The sequence below is a fragment of the Helicoverpa zea genome, chromosome 20 (assembly GCF_022581195.2).
Source record: "Helicoverpa zea isolate HzStark_Cry1AcR chromosome 20, ilHelZeax1.1, whole genome shotgun sequence".
Lineage (NCBI taxonomy): Eukaryota > Metazoa > Arthropoda > Insecta > Lepidoptera > Noctuidae > Helicoverpa > Helicoverpa zea.
This window is the reverse complement of record NC_061471.1, coordinates 1,887,896-1,907,910: the sequence shown is the minus strand read 5'-3', so window position 1 is coordinate 1,907,910 and position 20,015 is coordinate 1,887,896. Positions and strand designations below refer to the sequence as shown.

Here is a 20,015-nt window from a genome sequence, read left to right as displayed (position 1 = left end):
TGCTGAACATAGCACTAGCCAACGCTGTAATAGTGACGTGCCGTCCGCGGCCGATACGTTGGCCGATGCTCTGAACGCTGTGATAAACAAAGTGAAACCACATAACTACTACGTGTCTAATTTTGATCCGGCAGTTCATAACTTCGAGACATGGTGCAATGAAGTCGAGCGGGCAAAGTTAACAAATAATTGGGGTGATTCAGAATGCTTATCGCGGGTGGCCCATTGTTTGAAAGGGGATGCCAGGACCTGGTTAAATGAATGGGTTACCAACGATCGTTCTTGGAGCAATTTTATTAAAGAATTTAGATCTTTATGTCCACACAAGCTCGACTACGCAAATATCCTCTTTGAAGTCATGAACACGAACTCTAATAAATTCAATACGTATGCTGAGTACGCCCGGCGTTCACTGCTGCGATTGCGCATTGTTAAGGGTTTAAGTGAAGAACTGATGGTTCAAATAGTTATCCGAGGCATCAATGACGCCCAAGTGCGAGCCGCAGCGGCAAACGCTGACCTAACTATTGATAATTTAGTCACATTCTTAGCCATTTATACCAAGCCTAGCTTTAACAAACCTGATTATCGTGCAAGTTCTAAGTCCAATTTAGTTAATAAACGCAGCAATGCGCCCCCGGGTAGCTCGTGTTACTTATGCGGTAAAGCCGGACATTTGCGAACCAATTGCCCTAAGAAGCGTAAATCTGATGAAAAACCGAATACAGTGTCATGTGCCTTTTGTAAAAAGCTTGGACACGCTGAGGGTGATTGTTATGCGAAGCGACGCGTCGAAGCTTCGAATAATAGTCAACGAAAGGTGAACCTTTGCAAGGAGGCGCATGGCTATTTAGGGTCTAATGATATCACTACCGCCGTAATCCAGGGTATCCCGGTTGACATCTTAATAGACAGTGGGGCCCTCGACGTGTCCCTAATCTCTTCGGACATTGTAAAACATTTTTCCTGTTCGCGAAAGCCAACATATCGTGTCTTAAAGGGTATAGGTAATAACGGTATTGTCGCTCACGAGTACGTTACCCTTACGGTGGAGTTCAGTAAAATCTCACTTGAAATAGACTTTGTTGTGGTACCGGCATCATATATGAATACACCAATAATTGTCGGAACCGATGTGCTTAACAGGGATGGCGTTACTTATATCCGAACAAAACACAGTCAATATCTGGCACATGCTTCTAATTCAATTTGTGCAATCAGCACTGTTAAGCCTGTCGAGCTCTCCGATATCAACACACCTCTTCAAGGTGAGGAATTAAGCCTCTTGATGCAAACAATAAACGATTTTGTACCATTTTTCATATCTGGTACCGCAACCACGACAGTTACGACGGGTAAAATGCAAATCAACTTGACAAGCAATGTCCCCGTGGCATATCATCCTTACCGCCTTTCTTACCAAGAAAAACTTAAGGTTAGGGAAATAATAAAGGACTTATTGCACAAAAATATAATCAGGGAGTCCACATCCGAGTATGCCAGCCCTATCATCTTGGTAAAAAAGAAAGATGGTGCAGACAGGATGTGCGTGGACTTCAGGGCGCTCAATCGCATCACTATCAAGGATAGGTATCCCCTACCCTTGATAGAAGACCACATTGACCGCCTTGGGTGCTCAAGGTTTTTCACAGGTCTTGATATGGCCTCAGGCTTCCATCAGATCTTAATAGATGAGGCCTCAGTCCATAAAACAGGTTTTGTTACTCCGGAAGGACACTACGAGTACCTTAAGATGCCTTTTGGTCTGTGTAACTCTCCTACCGTTTACCAACGAATTATTAACAAGACCCTTCGAAGATTTATCGAGGCAGGACAAGTCCTTGTTTACATCGATGACGTCCTCATAATGAGTATGACAGTTAGCGAAGGTATTAAATTGTTACGAGAAGTTTTACAGACGTTAACTGAAGCTGGGTTCTCGATAAATCTCCGAAAGTGCTCGTTCCTAACCACCGAAGTGGAGTATCTTGGCCGCATTATTAGTCACGGTCAGGTTAGGCCGAGTCCTCGCAAGGTCGAAGCCCTAGTAAACGCCCCCGTGCCAAAGAATGTAAAGCAAGTTAGGCAATTTCTTGGCTTAGCAGGTTACTTCCGGCGGTATATTAAAAATTACGCCACTGCAAGCATTTCTCGTCTCACCAAGAAAGAGGTGAAATTTCATTGGGGCAGTGAACAAGAGCAAATTCGTCAGGATCTTATCAAAATATTAACAAACGAGCCCATACTTGCAATTTTTGACCCCAAATTAGTAACAGAACTCCACACAGACGCGAGTAGCGCAGGTTACGGTGCTGTCTTGATGCAAGTTCATGATGATGGTAGTAAACGTGTGGTGGCTTATTTCAGCAAGGTCACTCAAGGCGCAGAGAGCAGATACCACTCGTACGAGTTGGAAACGCTGGCGGTCGTCAGGGCATTGCAACACTTCAGACATTATTTAATTGGCATTAAATTCAAAATTATCACTGATTGCAATGCACTGAAGTCCACCGAGCGTAAGAAGGATCTGCTCCCACGCGTTGCGCGTTGGTGGATTTACCTGCAAGATTACGACTTCTCTATTGAATATAGAAAAGGCGTTATGATGTCTCATGCCGACTACTTAAGCAGGAATCCACCCGCGACCCAAATCAACAACATAGAAAGACCATTAAATTGGGCCCAGATTGCACAAGCCGCTGATAATGAAACTCAGGAGCTTCTGCAAAAGCTTAGGGACGGTAGCCTTGACACTCGACGCTATGTGTGCAAAAACGACTTGCTCTACTACCGTTATTCTCCGGTTGGTGAAGAGTCTAGGCTTTTATGTTTCATACCGAAGGGCCACAGGCTCAGCCTCTTACGTATTTTTCATGACGAACATGAGCATATAGGAGCCGAGAAAACGGTAAGCCTTATTCTCAAACATTTTTGGTTTCCCGGCCTTAAGCAATTTGTCAATAAATATACGTCTCACTGCCTAGTGTGTATGTCCAAAAAGAGAGTTCCTCGAGCTCCTCGCCAACCTATCACATCATGGGAAAAGCCTGACGAACCCTTCAACACGATTCATGTAGATGTGTTAGGTCCATTGCCAGAGTCGAACGGTTTTAAATTTGTTTTGGTACTTGTAGATGCGTTTACAAAATTTTGTCTACTTTATGCATTATACCGTCAAGACACTACCGAACTCAAGCGTGTATTTGAAAATGCAGTATCACTTTTCGGTGTACCTAAATTGTTAATCTGTGATCGTGGCCGAATGTTTGAGGCCTCTAGCTTTACGGGGTGGGTACTGGAAATGGGTTGTGATATCCACTATGTAACGCCTGAAATGCACCATGCAAACGGCCAAGTAGAAAGGTACGTTCGAACTGTTTTAAATCTCATTCGTGTTGAGAGCGATAATAAAAATACTACCTGGTCGGATGCACTGTGCAAGATTCAATTAGTTTTAAATATAACTAAGCAAAAAACTACACAACTGTCTGCCTTAAATTTGTTAATTGGATCCGACGCGACCACTCCTGTCATCCGTGCGCTAGTCCGAGATGTGGCCATCGAAAATGCACAACCAAATCGTGAGGCCTGGCGGGAGATGTGCAGGGATAGAGCCAGAGGCCTGCTTAAAGAAAATCAAGCAAAGCAGGACTCGCACGTGAACCGTCATCGGCACCCTCCCAGGACTTTCCAGGTTAACGACTGCGTATTTGTCATCAAATATTCCCAATCCACCGGAAAACTTGACTCGGGGATGAGAGGCCCTTACCGAGTGACGAAGGTGCTTCCAAGTGGCCGGTATGAGCTCAAGCTATTGGGCGGTGCTCGTGGAAAGACCACGCAAGCAGCTGTGCAGTATATGGTGCTTTGGAAAGGGGAGTGGTGTCCCGAGAGTTGTGCGGCTTTCTTTGAAAGTAAGTAACTGTTGTTATTTTTTTATATGCCTAACAGATATCCTATGTTACAGCTTTTAGGTACGAATCTAAGGAATGTACAAGGATTTGCCTGGTTACGAAGTATGTCTACGAAATTGTGAAAAATCGGACTTCAGTGTGAGGTCCCGGAGGCAATCCTGGAAGACATGCCGTATGGTGTGTGTGGGCTTAGTCCCGGCAGACACGTTTTACGTGTGGGTTTTTACCCGGCAGACACTCTTTGAGGGTGTGGGCTTAGTCCCGGCAGACACGTTTTACGTGTGGGTTTTTACCCGGCAGACACTCTTTGAGGGTGTGGGCTTAGTCCCGGCAGACACGTTTTACGTGTGGGTCTTTACCCGGCAGACACGCTATGCGTGTGTGGGCTTTGTCCCGGCAGACGCGTTGTTACGCGTGTGGACCTCGGTCCGGCAGACATATCATGTGATATGTGTAGGAAGTGATGTATGAGAGTGCGAGTATATGATCAAATGGAGATGCATGTGTAAGACGACTGTTAGTAGTGACAGAGGATTCTTATTTACTCGTATGATTCTATGACAGAGGGCCTTAGTAGCGTGACGTATGAAATGGTAGGCAATATTTTGCAAGTTAACAGCTTAATAAAGCTAACACATTTTGTTTTAGACGCAGAAGACGGAAACTATGACGATGAGATCGCAGGACCCTCATCAGAGCCTGCAGCTCACGCACCTGCCGCTGGCGACGTCACTGAAGACCCTGCTGATAATGTGCCCGAGGACGGCGCACGGTCAGGAGAAGCCGTGTTAGGATAATTAGGAATTATCTACTGCATTTGGTGACGTCATCTCACGAATGTATTTAAGTGGGGTAAGCTCGCCGGACAATTCATTTGTCGGTTGGCTTTCGCACGGGACGGTCGTGAGGTGTCGGCGCTATTTGCTGTGAGTCATTTCTTTTTGTGATTTGTGATTGTTATTTTTTGATTAACGGCTGTTTGTCAATTACCATTAAATTCATTTTCTTGTGATTTTGGTTATTTGATAAGATTGTTTTGATATAAGAATAAATCAGTTGTATTTCGTGTTGCTAGTTTGTTTTTTTTTTAATAAAATCCGGCTTCTGATCCTAAAAATATTTTTATTTGAACACAATTATTCATTCATTATTCACTCTTTTCGCATCCGAACAAACATTTTTTTTTGTTTGTATCTCATTTATATGTCTCTTATTTTGTTTAACAGATAAATATTGATCCATCTTTCTCGAAGTACAACCCATTCTAATAAAGCAACATAAAGATTATAGTAATATCATTACCAGTATATGATAGCTACACGTGGGGCAATGCACACCGTTACATGGCTGTAATTTATCTTTATGAAACGTATTGTAAATAATGACTAGCGACTTTCTAGCACGATTCGTTAATCAATCATGATCGAATCGATACATTATTAAGTATAATTGCCCTGATAATAATATGTTAAATGAATACGCAAATATATGGATTATCTTGTAAATTAATCATAATGATTGTTAATAAGTATTAATTTTGATTGATATTTTCCGGTTCCACGATGAGAGTTGAGTTTTGAACCCCAGATTAAACCTTGAATCTTGCACTTATGGCCACATCTGATTCAGTTTTTTTTTCAATTACCTTTTAATTATAAGGCCTAGATCAGTAATGGGAAAAAACAATTTACTCGGTAATGAAAAAAATTAGGCGAGGTTATTCCCTTTCTATCACTATGGTACTTAAGATCCACTTGAAACTTATTTACGTAGGTACTTCGAAATTAGTGTTCAAGTAGTTGTTCAAGTAAATCTATATATATAATACTCGTACATATAGTGATATTACAATAACAGTTGGAAATTCGGAAAGATGAGCGAAGGTTCCAAAGAAGGAGCATGTGAAAGCGGAGCCAGTAAAGTTCCTCGTCCCCTAAACACCCGCATTTTGGCGACGCTACTTTCTTAGGAGATTTTGCGTTTTCTTCCTGGTTGAGAATGAGCTGAAATGATGATAGTGATGATGGCAAGATCACATAATGGGTCTTGGAATAAAACTAACATTTAAAACTTATACTTTATCAAAGTCTAGAACTGTCCGGAACAACAGATTCGATTGTAATTAAGAATAAACAGTATATTATGTACACATAAGCTATTCGTAAATAAGATAATCGTATTGATTGCAATGAAGTGATTAAAAGTACAGTCTACACCGTCAGATTTTTTATCAATTATCCTGATTCTTTAAATAGCGCTGATTTGGACGAATCCATTTATTTACACTTGACATCGAAATGACATACAGTTTTGAAATGAGGTCGGTGTTACTGTTGATCACGATATGTGGCATAGTGCAAGGATTGTGCAGGGCAGATACACTTGTGTCGACTAAATTGGGACCTATAAAAGGAACCTCTGGTGATGGGTTCACCAGATTCTTAGGCATACCTTACGCTGTGGTCGATGAAAATAATCCTTTTGGGGTGAGTATCTGTATTTTTGAATTCATGTCTTCTTCTATCAGTTTCAGTTTAATAGTGATTTTAATATATTTCCTGTCAACTTAATGTTTCAAATGTTAGGTGATTGATTTTCATATTTAAAATGAAAATAAGGCTTTCTTCGTTCCAGCCGTCAGTGCCACATCCAGGGTTTAAGCAGGTCTTCCATGCAACCACAACCAGACAATGTCCCCAGATGAGACAAGGCGTCCCAACGGGCAGCATTGATTGCCTTAACTTGGACATCTATGTACCAAACTCTGTTAACTCAGGTAAACCGTTACCAGTAATGGTTTGGATTCATGGTGGGGCCTGGGTTAGTGGTACAAGTACCACACAAGCAACCGATCCTGTCACTTTGCTGAATCACGATGTCATTATAGTAGCCATAAACTACAGAGTGGGTCTATATGGTTTTATGTGTTTGGACATTCCTGAACTTCCCGGTAACCAAGGACTGAAAGACCAAACACAAGCCCTGAGATGGATTAAGAATAATATAGCTGCCTTTGGTGGTGATGACAGTAATATCACGCTTTTTGGAGAAAGCGCTGGCGGCATGTCAGTAAACATGCATCTATATTCATTAAATGAGAAACTATTTGATAAAGCAATTATACAAAGTGGTCCAGCTTTAAGTTATTGGATGATGGTGAAATTTAATGATACAATACCCTTGACACTTGCGGAAGAATTTGGGTTCAGAACTGCAAATATAAAAGACGCTCTGCGATTCATTTCTACCATTGACCCACATTTGTTGGTTTTAAAAGCTTTTGAATTGGGAATTACTAGTTCTGCAGGCAATGACCAACCACTGACTAAACCTTGTGTTGAGAAAGCATTTCATGGAGTCGATCATTTTATCACTGAACATCCAATGAATTTAAAATCTAGTAAAGCTCACCAAATGCCGATAATATAGGACATACTAGACGAGAATTTCATTTTCAATATGCTTCGCGAGATCAGGAATTCTTTGATGCTTTCGATTTAAAACCACTATTTGAAATGGGATTCTTTGTAGAGAAGGAGATGGAAGAGGCCCTGAATACAGTAAAACATTTCTATTTTGGTGACGAAAAATTCAGTAAGGAAGAGCTAATACAGTTAGGAACAGACCTAATATTTGGTCACTCAACCCAGAGGATGGCTAACCAACTGCTCGAAAGAGGAGCCAAAAATGTATATAGATATGTTTACTCATATGAGAATGCTAGCCATGCAGATGAACTAGCATTTTTATTTGATCAAGGTCTCCGGTTCAACCAAGCATCAGAGAAAGAAAAAGTCGTGCTCTTGCAATCTCCAATGAGAGCCCGGCTAACTTTGCTTTGGACTAACTTTGCTAAATACGGGTGAGTATCCATAAAAAATAGCTACAGTTAAAGTAGCAGTGTGCTTGATTTCATTCCACGTCCTGATGTCATGTAAAATGATGATGATTTTGTGTAAAATATTGAAACACATGTAAAATATAATTTAATAAGGTGTTCTATTTACAGAAACCCAACTCCTGAACCGACAGAGCTAGTTCCATTTATGTGGCAACCAATAACGGAGACTACGCAGCCATACTTAGATATGGATTCTGAATACACCCTCAGCAGCAGACCTGACCATAGCAGAATGGCATTCTGGGACTTGTTCTATAAACTATATGGAAAGTACCAGATGTGGTACTAATATCCTGATAAAAAATATAACTATGGAGAATAATGTTTTCGAGCTATGATCATATAAATACATCACTTGGATATGCAATAAAAGACTTGATTTTATTTGAAAGTATGCCTAATTTGAAGAAAACGGGTTTATATACTGGCAAATACACAACAAATGTTGTTAAATATTGATGAAATTTGAAAATAAAATGATAGGGATGGGCAGTTTAATCTTTAACTTGTTTACAATATAACGTCACCGGTTTCTCTGCTATGGATCCCACATGCGATACCGAAATCATTCGATGGAAATACATTGATAAAACTTCTTGAGATGCTTTATCTACAATTGATATTGTTTATATAGTATCGGGTTTAAGTGTTTCATTTCCACTTAGAATAGTAAAGTCGTATTGTTTTGACATGTGGGCTGTGCTATTATTTTTTTCACTGTGTGGTTTAGTTCAAGGAGTGTACAGAATTGATCCCCTGGTTTCTACAAGGACGGGTCTTATAAGAGGACTGTCAGGCGATGGTTACGCTAAATTTTTAGGCGTGCCTTATGGTTTGGTTGATGCAGATAATCCTTTTGGGGTAAGTGTGTCAGTTTGTATTGGTTTAAGATTAATGTATAGTATGTTTACTCCACCACTGTTATTTACCAAACTACGACATAAAAACCAAAATATATTTTTTTCCAGCAATCACTGCCATATCCAGTCTTTGAAAATATATTTGAAGCTACTGAATCAAAAATATGTCCGCAAGTTCGACAAGGGGTTCCTATTGGTACTCTCGACTGTCTAACCTTGGACATCTATGTACCAAACACTGCTGACTCACGGAACCCTCTGCCAGTAATGGTATGGATATATGGCGGAGCTTGGGTTAGTGGCAGTAACACAGCAGAAGCTTCTGATCCAGTCTCTCTTCTCAAGCACGACGTCATTGTAGTAGCTATAAACTACAGAGTCGGTGTTTACGGCTTCCTGTGCTTAGATACACCTGAAGTTCCAGGCAACCAAGGACTTAAAGATCAAACGTTAGCCTTAAGATGGATCAGAGATAACATTGCTGCTTTTGGAGGGAATGATCAAAAGATCACAATTTTCGGTGAAAGTGCTGGTGGCATGTCAGTGAATTTACATCTCTTTTCACTAAATGAAAAGCTTTTTAATCAAGCAATTATACAAAGTGGCCCAGCTTTGAGTTATTGGATGATGGTGAAATCTAATGATACAATACCTTCGATACTTGCGGAAGAACTTGATTATTTTACCTTGGATGTGGATGACGCTCTACGTTATCTTTCTACTGTTGACCCACACCTTATAGTTATAAGGGCTGATGGTTTGAAAATCACTAGTGGTTCAGGCACTGATCAACCGTTAACAAAACCTTGTGTCGAGAAAGTCTTTGAAGGGGTCGAACATTTTATAACTGAGCATCCAATGAACGTGAAAGCTAGCAAAGCTCGTAAAACGCCAATCATAATTGGACATACTAGAAGAGAATTTCAATTCCAATATGGTTATCAAGATGCAGCGTTTTTCGAATCTTATGACCTAAAAACTTTATTTGAATTAGGATTTTATATCGATGAAGAAATGAAAACAGCTATAAATGAAGTAAAGCAGTTCTACATTGGCGACGAGAAAATTAGTAAGAATGTTTCCAATGAACTTATAGATTTAGGAACCGACCTTATTTTTGGTCACTCAACGAAGAGAATGGCTGAGCAACTGCTGGAAAGTGAGGCTGAAAAAGTATATAGATACGTTTATTCTTATGAGGATGCTAGCCATGGAGATGAGTTATCATACTTATTTGATGCAAACTGGTGGGTTGATTTGACTAAGGAAGAAAAACTTGCAGTTAACCAGTCTCCGATGAAAGCTAAGTTAACCTTGCTTTGGACTAACTTTGCTAAATATGGGTGAGTACATACTTGTAGAAACATTACTTTCAATTTCGGATTTAAAACTGTGACAACACATGACATTACATTTTAATTATTATGTGCCTCAAACTCTTTGCCTAATGTGCAAATATCTATCTTTAATTACTTAGATTTTTTTTTTATAGGTTTAGAAAGAAAGACTTTTTTTATAAATCGATTCATTATCCTGCATGCTGGTGGTTTCATTTATGTAAAACTATATGGCTAAATATTTTCGGATTTCAGAAATCCTACACCAGCGCCTTCAGAACTAATTCCATTCACATGGACTCCTATAACGAAGACTACTCAGCCGTATTTAAACATGGATTCCGAGTTCACTCTCAGCAGTAGACCTAACCACAGCAGAATGGCATTCTGGGACTTGTTCTATAAACTTTATGGAAAACACCAAAAATGGTAAACTGTTAAATAACATCATATCAACATCCTCATGAAGAAACGAAAGAAAATGTACAATTAAACCATAAAGTTATAAAGAAAATAAATTGGTTTTATTGCATGTGCAACAAGTTTCTCATCTAAATAAAACAAATTATGTATCAAGCCGAAGACTTCTTTAAAACTCTAGAATTTTCGTCCACAGACACATTCATGTCCTCAGTAGCAACAACAAGCATGATTACAACATTGCTTATCAGTATTGTATTGATCTTCAAGATGCTGTTTTATCTCTTATCTTAACTTTTGCAATATCTTGGGTTTTTGTCTCAAAAAACCTTATTCTGCATAGTTATGTCACAGAGCTTCGACATGAAGGCTGTGGTACTTTTAGTGTCACTATGTGGTCTAGTTCATGGACTTTATCGAGTAGACCCCCTGGTTTCCATTAAAGGGGGTCTGATTAGAGGACTCCTATCTAGTGAGGGGTATGCGCAATTTTTTGGTGTGCCGTATGCTGTGGTTGATGAAAATAATCCTTTTGGGGTAAGTTTTTTTAACTTGGTTTAATTCTAGTCATAGGATATTTTGTGTAAGTAAGTCAACTAACCATGAAAAATAAGAATTGTTTTGGTGTCATATTTGTTTTACTGTTACATAATATTCAAATAGACAATATTTATCGCGATTTGAGTTTTAAGGAACTAAGATATCTGAAAAATATAGTTATCCTATTTGACATTTTGATTTCAGGCTTCAGTACCACATCCTGGCTTTGACATTGTCTTCGAAGCTTATGAGTCAAACGTTTGCCCTCAAGTTAACAACAATGTTGCCGTCGGTACTCTCGACTGCCTCACTTTGAACATCTACGTGCCAAGTGTTGCTACCACCAAAAACCTCTTACCAGTCATGGTCTGGATACATGGAGGTCAATTCTCCAAAGGTAGCGCTGATAATAGCGGCAGTTCTCCAAAGTTCTTAGTGAAAAATGACGTCATAGTTGTAGGAATCAACTACAGACTTGGAGCTTACGGTTTCATGTGCTTGGATCACCCAGATGTTCCTGGAAACCAAGGACTCAAAGACCAAGTCCTAGCTCTGAGGTGGATCAACGAGAATATTGAAGCTTTCGGTGGTAACCCGAAAGAAATTACCATTTTTGGTGAAAGTGCTGGTGGTATGTCCGTCAACCTTCATCTGCTGTCATCTTACGAAAAGTTGTTCCAAAGAGCGATCATCCAAAGTGGACCAGCTTATACTCATATTTGGGCAGGAGAGCATCAGAACAAATTACCTATTAAACTAGCTGAAGAGTTAGATTTCAATACAACAGACGTTAATGAAGCTCTTGAATATCTTGCTACAATTGATGCACACACATTGATCAAAGCTGCCAATGATTTGAACAAAGGCTTCTCTTTCCAAGGAAACAATATTCTAACAGTGCCTTGTATTGAAACTGAGTTTGAAGGCGTTGATCATTTCATAACGGAACACCCAAGGAACATTGTATCACCCAAGTTGAAGAATACCCCAGTTATCATTGGTTACAATGACAATGAGGCTGCTCCTGCAGCAGAATTATCAACTGACGATTATTACAAAACCTTTGATTTTGGAGACCATCTAAGTTTAGAATTTAATTTTGGTGATGAAGCCGATGAAGCTAATGATGTGGTCAAACACTTTTATATTGGAGGAGAGCCAATTTCTGAAGATGTAAAGTTGGACATTGCAGACTTTGCAGCAGATTTTCATTTCGGATATCCAACGCAAAGAGTGGTAGACCAGCTCTTACAAAATGGTGCTACCAATGTGTACCGCTACGTTTTCTCGTATAGTGGTGGTAGAAATATTATGAAGTTGGCGCTTAACTTGACTTCGACGGGAGCTGCTCATGCTGATGAACTTGGTTACTTGTTTGATTACGAATACTTTGAAGAAGTGACTCCTGAAGACCAGATCGTGATTGATAGGATGACTGCTATCTGGACGAACTTTGCTAAGTTTGGGTAAGTTGAATATTTTTTAATGCTAGATAAAGATTTTTTATGTAAATATTTTTTGCCTTAGAATATAAAAGTGCTGTACTTAGTACATAAATTACACAATGAAGTAAAGAAAATAATCCAGACAAACAATATTATCAATGAAATATTTCGCCTTGAAACCGATCTCTTTGTCGATGGTTTTGAGATAATGTCAAAATCAAGAGCTCGGAATCGATAAGGCGCAATGACCTTTCAGTTTGGAGGCATACTATATATTGCTATGTGCAATGAAAAACGTGATTCCGTATATGTACTAAAATATCAAAGAGGAAACATTTTTTGTTTGTTTGTATCCTAAAGCTCCCGAAAATACTGAACTAAACGAAAAATTCTTTCACTGCTGGAAAGTTACACAGTATATACTTTCCAAGTAACACAGTCTATATTTTATATAATGCATTGCATTGTATAACTTTCTCAGAGTCAACCCTTAAAATATTGTAAGCACTAGGTACATACCAAATGTAACACCCATTATATTTTAAAAAGAATAACCATGGAGTTTCTTGCCCGTTCTTCTCCATAGGAAGCTACTTTTGGAAAGGGCAACTAGAATCAACCTTATTTCAAATTTTTGACCTTCATAAGTGCTTTTAAAGGCCTAAATGAAATAAATGATTTGATTTATCCCGCTACGGATAGAAGCTACTTAGTTACCATAGTATTTACATATAATTATATTTCTTGAAAAATCCGTGAACTTGCCCAATATCCCCAAATTAATGTATCCTTATATTTATTCACAGAAACCCAACACCAGAGACATCAGAACTTCTACCAGTCAAATGGGACTCAGTGACAAAGACAAACCAGCCTTATCTAGACATAAACCAAGACTTGTCTCTGGGAGCCAGGCCATACCATGAGAGGATGGCTTTCTGGGACCTATTCTATAAATTGTATGGAAAGTATCAGGTCTGATCTGAAGGTATACTCATGAAGATGAAGAAAATATTAAATGTAATTAAATGTAATGCTAAATTCAAAGCGAAATGAAAGAAAAATATGTAGAATTAATATTTAGTGTATGATTTTTAAATGCTTTAAATTATATTTATTCGCATTTGAAATTGTGTTTTATACTTAACTTGTCTTGTAGAAATAAATCTTTTACTCTGGTTATTGCCTTTTCAACGTTAAATCCATTTCAATGAAAAACTACAAAATCTTAGGAAACCTTATGAAGTCTTATCAGAATGCCACAAGAGGATACATCATCAGCCTAGCCTTTTCCCTACCATATTATTATGGCCGGCTTTACATAATATATCAAACAGAATTCTGGCCTGTCTTCCAAATCACAAGGTACACCAAAAAATTGCTCTTTCAAAACCAGACACGACCTAAAAATATTTTTCAAAAGTTCAGCCTAAAAAATCACAGTTATTAATACTCAAGAAATGACTTTACAAGGTGTCAATAATTTGGAGCAGTGTTCAAGGCGGTCACAATGATTGATTGGCTATGACTCAGGCTTATCGATCCGAGTGCTGCCATCCTTGAAGACAGATAACACCATATTTACGAGACGCTTCTAAGAACTGATATGTCATTGCATCATATGCTTGCTTGATATTTTATGTATTTATATACATTATGATATAGCTGACTGGTTAAAACAGCCGTTTTATGATGCGGCTAGCTATTTAATTACGAAGCTATAAGTCGCCTTGTTAACTGAAATATTCAACATTGCTTGAGATGACGTTTAGCCAACTGGTTGAGACGATTAAGCTGTTTCCGCAGCGACAGAATAATATTATTCCAAATAGCATTTAGTAATTTTCTTTATTACATACAATGTCATTATTTAGTTATAAAGCTAGCCGATATGAATATATGCGTTTAAAGTCTAGTCTTTCTAGTATTATAATTTTATACATTTAAATAAAAAGGAAAAACAGCCCGCAATCATAATTTCAAACACTCAATTTCTGGCCCAAATTTCAACATCAACTCAAAGACACTTAGCCAAAATAAACTACTAGCTATTCTATCTTTATTTATAACTGAAAAAGGCCGTTTCAGGCTTTCAGGTAAAGTTTCTGCAAACAGTTTGTTCGCAATTTCGTTTCCATTAGTGGAGGCCTATACGCTTTGTGCTTTTTCAGATCTGCCTTTTAGATATTTATAGAATGTCTTTCTTTTCAATGAATAGGTTTTCATCATGAATGGAGTCCGTCTTAATTTACTTAGAGATTTTTTTTAATTATATCTTCATCATCATTTTTTATTATATCAACGTACAAAGTCGTTGGAAATGTATCCCAATTTCGTAAATGATTCAAGACTTCATGTTTGGGGGTTATTTATAGGATGGAGGATTATTTATAGCTGATAAGTATACCTAAAATCCTGAGACTGGCGAAACTTACTGTAATTCTATACATAATATAATCTTTAAATAAAACAAAAAAAAAAACGTTTATGACAACAAATCGTCTATAGGTACATAGAAGTAAATAGATACAGCAAAGGGTCAAATCGTGGGCAGAAGCTAGTTAGCGATAAAGGGTTCAAAGTTTGAAGTAAAGGGGTAGAATAACAATTAATTAAGATTACTGAGGTGGATTTCACCTGGATTTTCTCTTAAGTAGTTTAGAAGTTAGATCATATTTTCTTGGCTTAGGAATATCAAGCTTATCCCTGACTCATAATTTTAAATTTTTTGTGCTCATATGTATGTACTCCAGAGGTCGCTATTTCGTTGTTAATTAGAATATCCGTACAGTTCTCTTCAAGTAACTTTACTGCTCTGAAATTGGCACCTGACAAGACACTGCCTGTTGTCTATGTGCGAGCTACAACTTCGGTTATTTGAACTTCACTTTTCTTTATATTCAAAACTAGCCGTTTCCCACGGTTTCACCCGCGTCTCGTGGGAGTTACTGCCCGCCCCGGGATAAAATATAGCCTATGTTACTCGCAGATAATATAGCTTTCTAATAGTGAAAGAATATTCAAAATCGGTCCAGTAGTTTTTGAGTTTATGCATTACAACCAAACAAACAAACAAACAAAGTTTCCTTTGTATAATATTAGTATAGATACATACTGAAGCGTCACTCAATTTTAAGCACTGTTCAAACATTGTTCTATCTTAAGCACACTTACGTAAAGTGCGAAAGAAATAGTTCGAAGTTATTTTAAATTATGTACCTGTAATGATGGCTGAAAAATACACAAATAATATTAAAATTAATCAATTATGCTATTATATTCCACTAAAATTATCACTAAAAGCGTCATTGTTAAACAAAAAATAAATAAAGTGGGTTAAAAAAAATGCACATCAAACAAAGTATATGCGTGCTTACAATCCCAAACGTTTCCCGGGATCCTCAAACAGGGACGTTATCTTTTAAGGGTGTCTTTTTTAGGGTTCCGAACCGCACAGATAAAATAACCTCGTGAAGCGTTTACTGTTTAAAAATAAAATTAGGTACGATCCTAAAGCCAAAATTCCCATTCGAAATTTAAACTTGGACCCTTCACAAACTGTTCATCATCTTTAGTCGGTCGATAGGTTAATCGAAGTCTTAGTCAATGGTAGATTCAAAGTACGTGCACTACAGCAAAAGGCTGTTACGTGGGTCATTTAAAATTGTATGCTGTCTCATCGTTTTAGACTGAGTTTGACGTTTGAATCCTGATAATATTATTTACTAGCTTCCGCCAGCGGCTTCGCCCACGTGGTGTGTTGATAAAAAGTAGCCTATGTGTTAATCCAGGGTATCACCTATCTACATACTAAATTTCAATCAAATCGGTCCAGCCGTTTTTGCGTGATTGAATAACAAACATACATCCATACATTCTCACAAACTTTCACATTTATAATATAAGTAGGATTAGGTAAATTGTTTATTACATGCACTGTTACTGTATGGCTTTTGAACAAGGCGTAACATCACATTCCAATATTTTAGCATTTACTTTTAAAAGATCAGAACCTTTGGAAATCCAACTCGTACTTGGCCACATTTTTCAGCAAACCACGATAGGGACCAGGTGTTCGTTCATAGGATTACGGATAATCCTTACGAAAATCGGCCAGAAACAACGGCCCGGGACTTTATTCCAAAGATTTATCATTTTTGTACAGCTTAATAATATTTTTGGAGCATACTGTATATTATTTTGGACGGATATTGGAGGGACATCTGTTATCCTTTTGCTGTTAATATACACTGATAGGGTTAGACTGGAAGCAGACCCCAATATCGTTGGAAAAAGAATCGGGAGGTGATGATGCATTTATTGGGTTATAATTTATTATTAATTCTAACTATTCCCCACGTTCCGAGGTAAATACTTCCCGCAACCGGGTAAATAGTAGCCTATGCCCCTTTTCAGGTTCTAGACTATCAGTGTGTACCTTCATTTAAATCGATTCAATAGTTTTAGCATGACAGTGTCCCAGACTAAAAAGGCTTGCAATCCGATCCAAAATTTTAGTGAACTTAGTTTACTTCTCACCAAGAACTTTTTAAATTCACCCACAAAACAAGCGCCCCGCGACCCACCGGTGACCTGTTAACATAATGTATTCGCACTAGTGGTCGACTCAAAACGACGTTATTCATCCCCTTTCACTGACCTGAAAGCTGTTGCAGTATCTGTATTCAGCGAGTTTTTTTATTCTGTGAGTGTAGGGTGGCAATTATTTTGGTAAACTATTGGATGACTCTTAAAAATCATAGTTGAAAATACTGCATCAAAATCGGTTCTGATAATCGCGCACAAACATGCTTACACACATACATACAGGTCTAACTGAAAACCTTCTTTTCTGAAGTCAGTTAAAAATCTGTTTAATGAATAAAAATAAAGTATATGTATTATGTGTAAGTATTCATTAAACTGATTTCGGGTTTGGCTCCATTTTAAGCTTAAGTATTTGTTTCTTTCCAAATCAATATGTATTAATTATAGCCTGATCTCCTAAATTCACCAGAACAACAGACAAAACCTTTAAGTTATTTGTATTTTTGCAAATCACAATTCATAAGAAAACCGGCCAAGTGCGAGTCGTTTATAAAACGGACATAAAAAAAACACGTTTGTTGTATAGGAGCCCCCCAAAAAAAATATTTAATTCTAGTTTTCATATTTATTAGTAATTTGTTGTTATAGCGGTAACAAAAATACATCATCTGTGAAAATTTCAGCTCTCTAACTATCACGGTTCATGAGATACAGCCTGGTGACAGACGGACGGACGGATGGACGGATGGACGGACGGACAGACGGACAGAGGAACGAAAACAATAGGGTCCCGTTTTACCCTTTGGGTACGGAACCCTAAAAACCAGTCTATAATATTCTATTAATCTAGGTACATCTTGATATAAACTATAACGCAAAGCTTAAGCGATCGTCTTGTATTCGCAACAATAGCTGAATGGAAAGCAATAGCGGTTCGCTTTCAAATGCCACGGTAACGCTTTCCTTGCGATTTCAATGTCTTATTGTGAGGGTTTCTTTCTTACTACTAGTAATTTTTACTATATTCTACTAGCGGTTTTACTCAAATCCCGTGTAACTTGTTCGTGCATTCGGATAAGTAGCTTTTTCTCTAGTATGAAAAGGTCAACTCACACAGATTGTATACAAATCAGGCCAGCAGTTTCTGTGATAGCACGTTGAAGTCAACAAATAAACAGTTCAATTTTATAAATTGATGTAGATTACCTAAATATTTTTAGTACAAATGTATGCTTTTTTTAACGATGTCAAAAATCTAATTTATGCTGACGAGGAAATTATAAACGTTTTAACCACATAGGAATACAAAATAGGAAAAAATATTATACAGGAATCTGTCGTTTTTAGAAACTAGCCAGATCTTAAGCGGCTGCATACTATATACTTAACTCTTCCCCATTCATCACTCCCCTATCCGATAGTGAAAACTGCATGAACATCCGTCCAGTGCCTACTTTTGAGTTAAATTATGGATATCCTATCCATTTCTATGCGGTCTCGATTTGACGGTTAGTTCGTTTTTGTTTACAAAACATAAAAATGCATCGCTGCGTTTTGTCAATGTTTTTTCGAAACCAATGTTGATGCAGTATTGCATTTTGAACAATATCTGATAGCTTTGTTGCTACTCTTTATAAATATTTATACAAAACTAGAAGCATGTTTCGTCTGATATGAGTTCTATTTCAGCAATGTAATTTAGCGGGTTCAATCATATTTTTAAGCCATCAAGGATATGAAAAGAGGAGTTTTAAATGTAGAAATAAAAATATTTCGAGTACTAGGTACTCATTGCTTATGTTTTGAAAATGCGAAAGTTCTCTGTTTATAGTTATTTTTTCCCTTTAATCTTTCTGTCGTAATTCTAATATAATTGGATATAAATTGCATATAAATTCAAAGAAAAATAAATATCAAAAGCCATGCATACAATACTTTCTATGTATGTATGTATGACCTCAGCTATGTTGGAATTGCTGGACATTTGATTGACAAATGAGGTGTCGATTTGTCTTGGTAGCGCTTGCCACGCGATATATTTTGTTATACCTACAAGTAATTTGAGGAAACTCTCCTGTTTGTACACAAAGTTGTAGACAAAGTTTCATTGGTGGGCGTCAAATAAATGTGGCCTGTGTTTGTAAGGAAAGGAATAGATATCTTTATTAAATATAATTTATTCTGTTTTATAGCACGTAAAACGTACATACAAAGGAAAACTACTGGTGTAAACTAATTTCGCATAAAAAATAGCCAATAGCCTTCCTTGAAAAAGGGGACATCTGATTTTTTTTTTTGGAATGGGGCATCTCACAGTTCAGCCTAGGAGGCCGTGTACTGCTTCACCGGAGGGACATCTGATACTGAAATATTCTTTTAAATACAGTTCGGTAGTTCCTTAGACTAGTGCGTTTTAATAAACAAATCTCTCTGTCTCAACAATCTTCTCCCTGTGTAATATTAAGAGCCCGTTTCACTGATGACCGATAATGTATCAGTTAGTTAAAGGTATCTGCCAGGTAAAGGCTGCTTGTAACTTCTTCCAATATAAACTTAAACTTCTTTGCATATTTCTATCTTTCAGATAAGTTCATAATGAACTATCAGAGATTTCATCAACACCCGTTGAAGCTGGCCATAAGTATAGATAGAGGTACAGACAAATTAATAGAGGAATTCACTAGTTGTGGCCCTATTCCGAAACAAAATTTTCTCCTTAGCTTTTTCGAAAACAGAATAAAACGCACAGATTCGCGAAAAACTAGTAAGTAATAACAAAAAGCTCTCTAGAACATTCCATGTTGTTGAGCGCTGCAGTTTGAGTGCCACTTCAGCCTATAAATTAACGCTGCGAACCAGACTCCTGTAGTGAACAGCTCTCATATTTACCAAATAAAATTATCTGTTTATTAGTTTTTTTTTTTCTCTATTATTGGCTTATATTACGAGGGTAAATCCAAATTCAAAATTTAAATTCGTTTATTTGCAAAAACATGTGTAGATAATATACATATACCTACATAGTTTGATGCTTATTATAGAGGTAGGTG

The 20,015-nt window shown here is 37.7% G+C and overlaps 2 protein-coding genes and 1 pseudogene across 2 annotated transcripts; all 3 read left to right on the top strand.

Annotated features, from left to right (window-relative positions):
• The first annotated feature begins 5,048 nt into the window (after positions 1-5,048).
• LOC124640441 lies at positions 5,049-8,187 on the top strand (annotated as a pseudogene).
• Positions 8,188-8,330: 143 nt separating this feature from the next.
• LOC124640442 (acetylcholinesterase-like) lies at positions 8,331-10,526 on the top strand. The gene is made up of 3 exons (XM_047178217.1): positions 8,331-8,676; positions 8,784-10,018; positions 10,268-10,526. The coding sequence occupies exons 1-3, from the start codon at positions 8,506-8,508 to the stop codon at positions 10,443-10,445; spliced, it is 1,584 nt and encodes a 527-aa protein (XP_047034173.1). The 5' UTR covers positions 8,331-8,505; the 3' UTR covers positions 10,446-10,526.
• A 130-nt stretch (positions 10,527-10,656) lies between these two features.
• Positions 10,657-13,547, top strand: LOC124640440 (acetylcholinesterase-like). The gene is made up of 3 exons (XM_047178216.1): positions 10,657-10,969; positions 11,177-12,438; positions 13,224-13,547. Exons 1-3 carry the CDS (start codon positions 10,778-10,780, stop codon positions 13,396-13,398), a joined length of 1,629 nt encoding a protein of 542 aa, XP_047034172.1. The 5' UTR covers positions 10,657-10,777; the 3' UTR covers positions 13,399-13,547.
• The last annotated feature ends 6,468 nt before the right edge of the window (positions 13,548-20,015 follow it).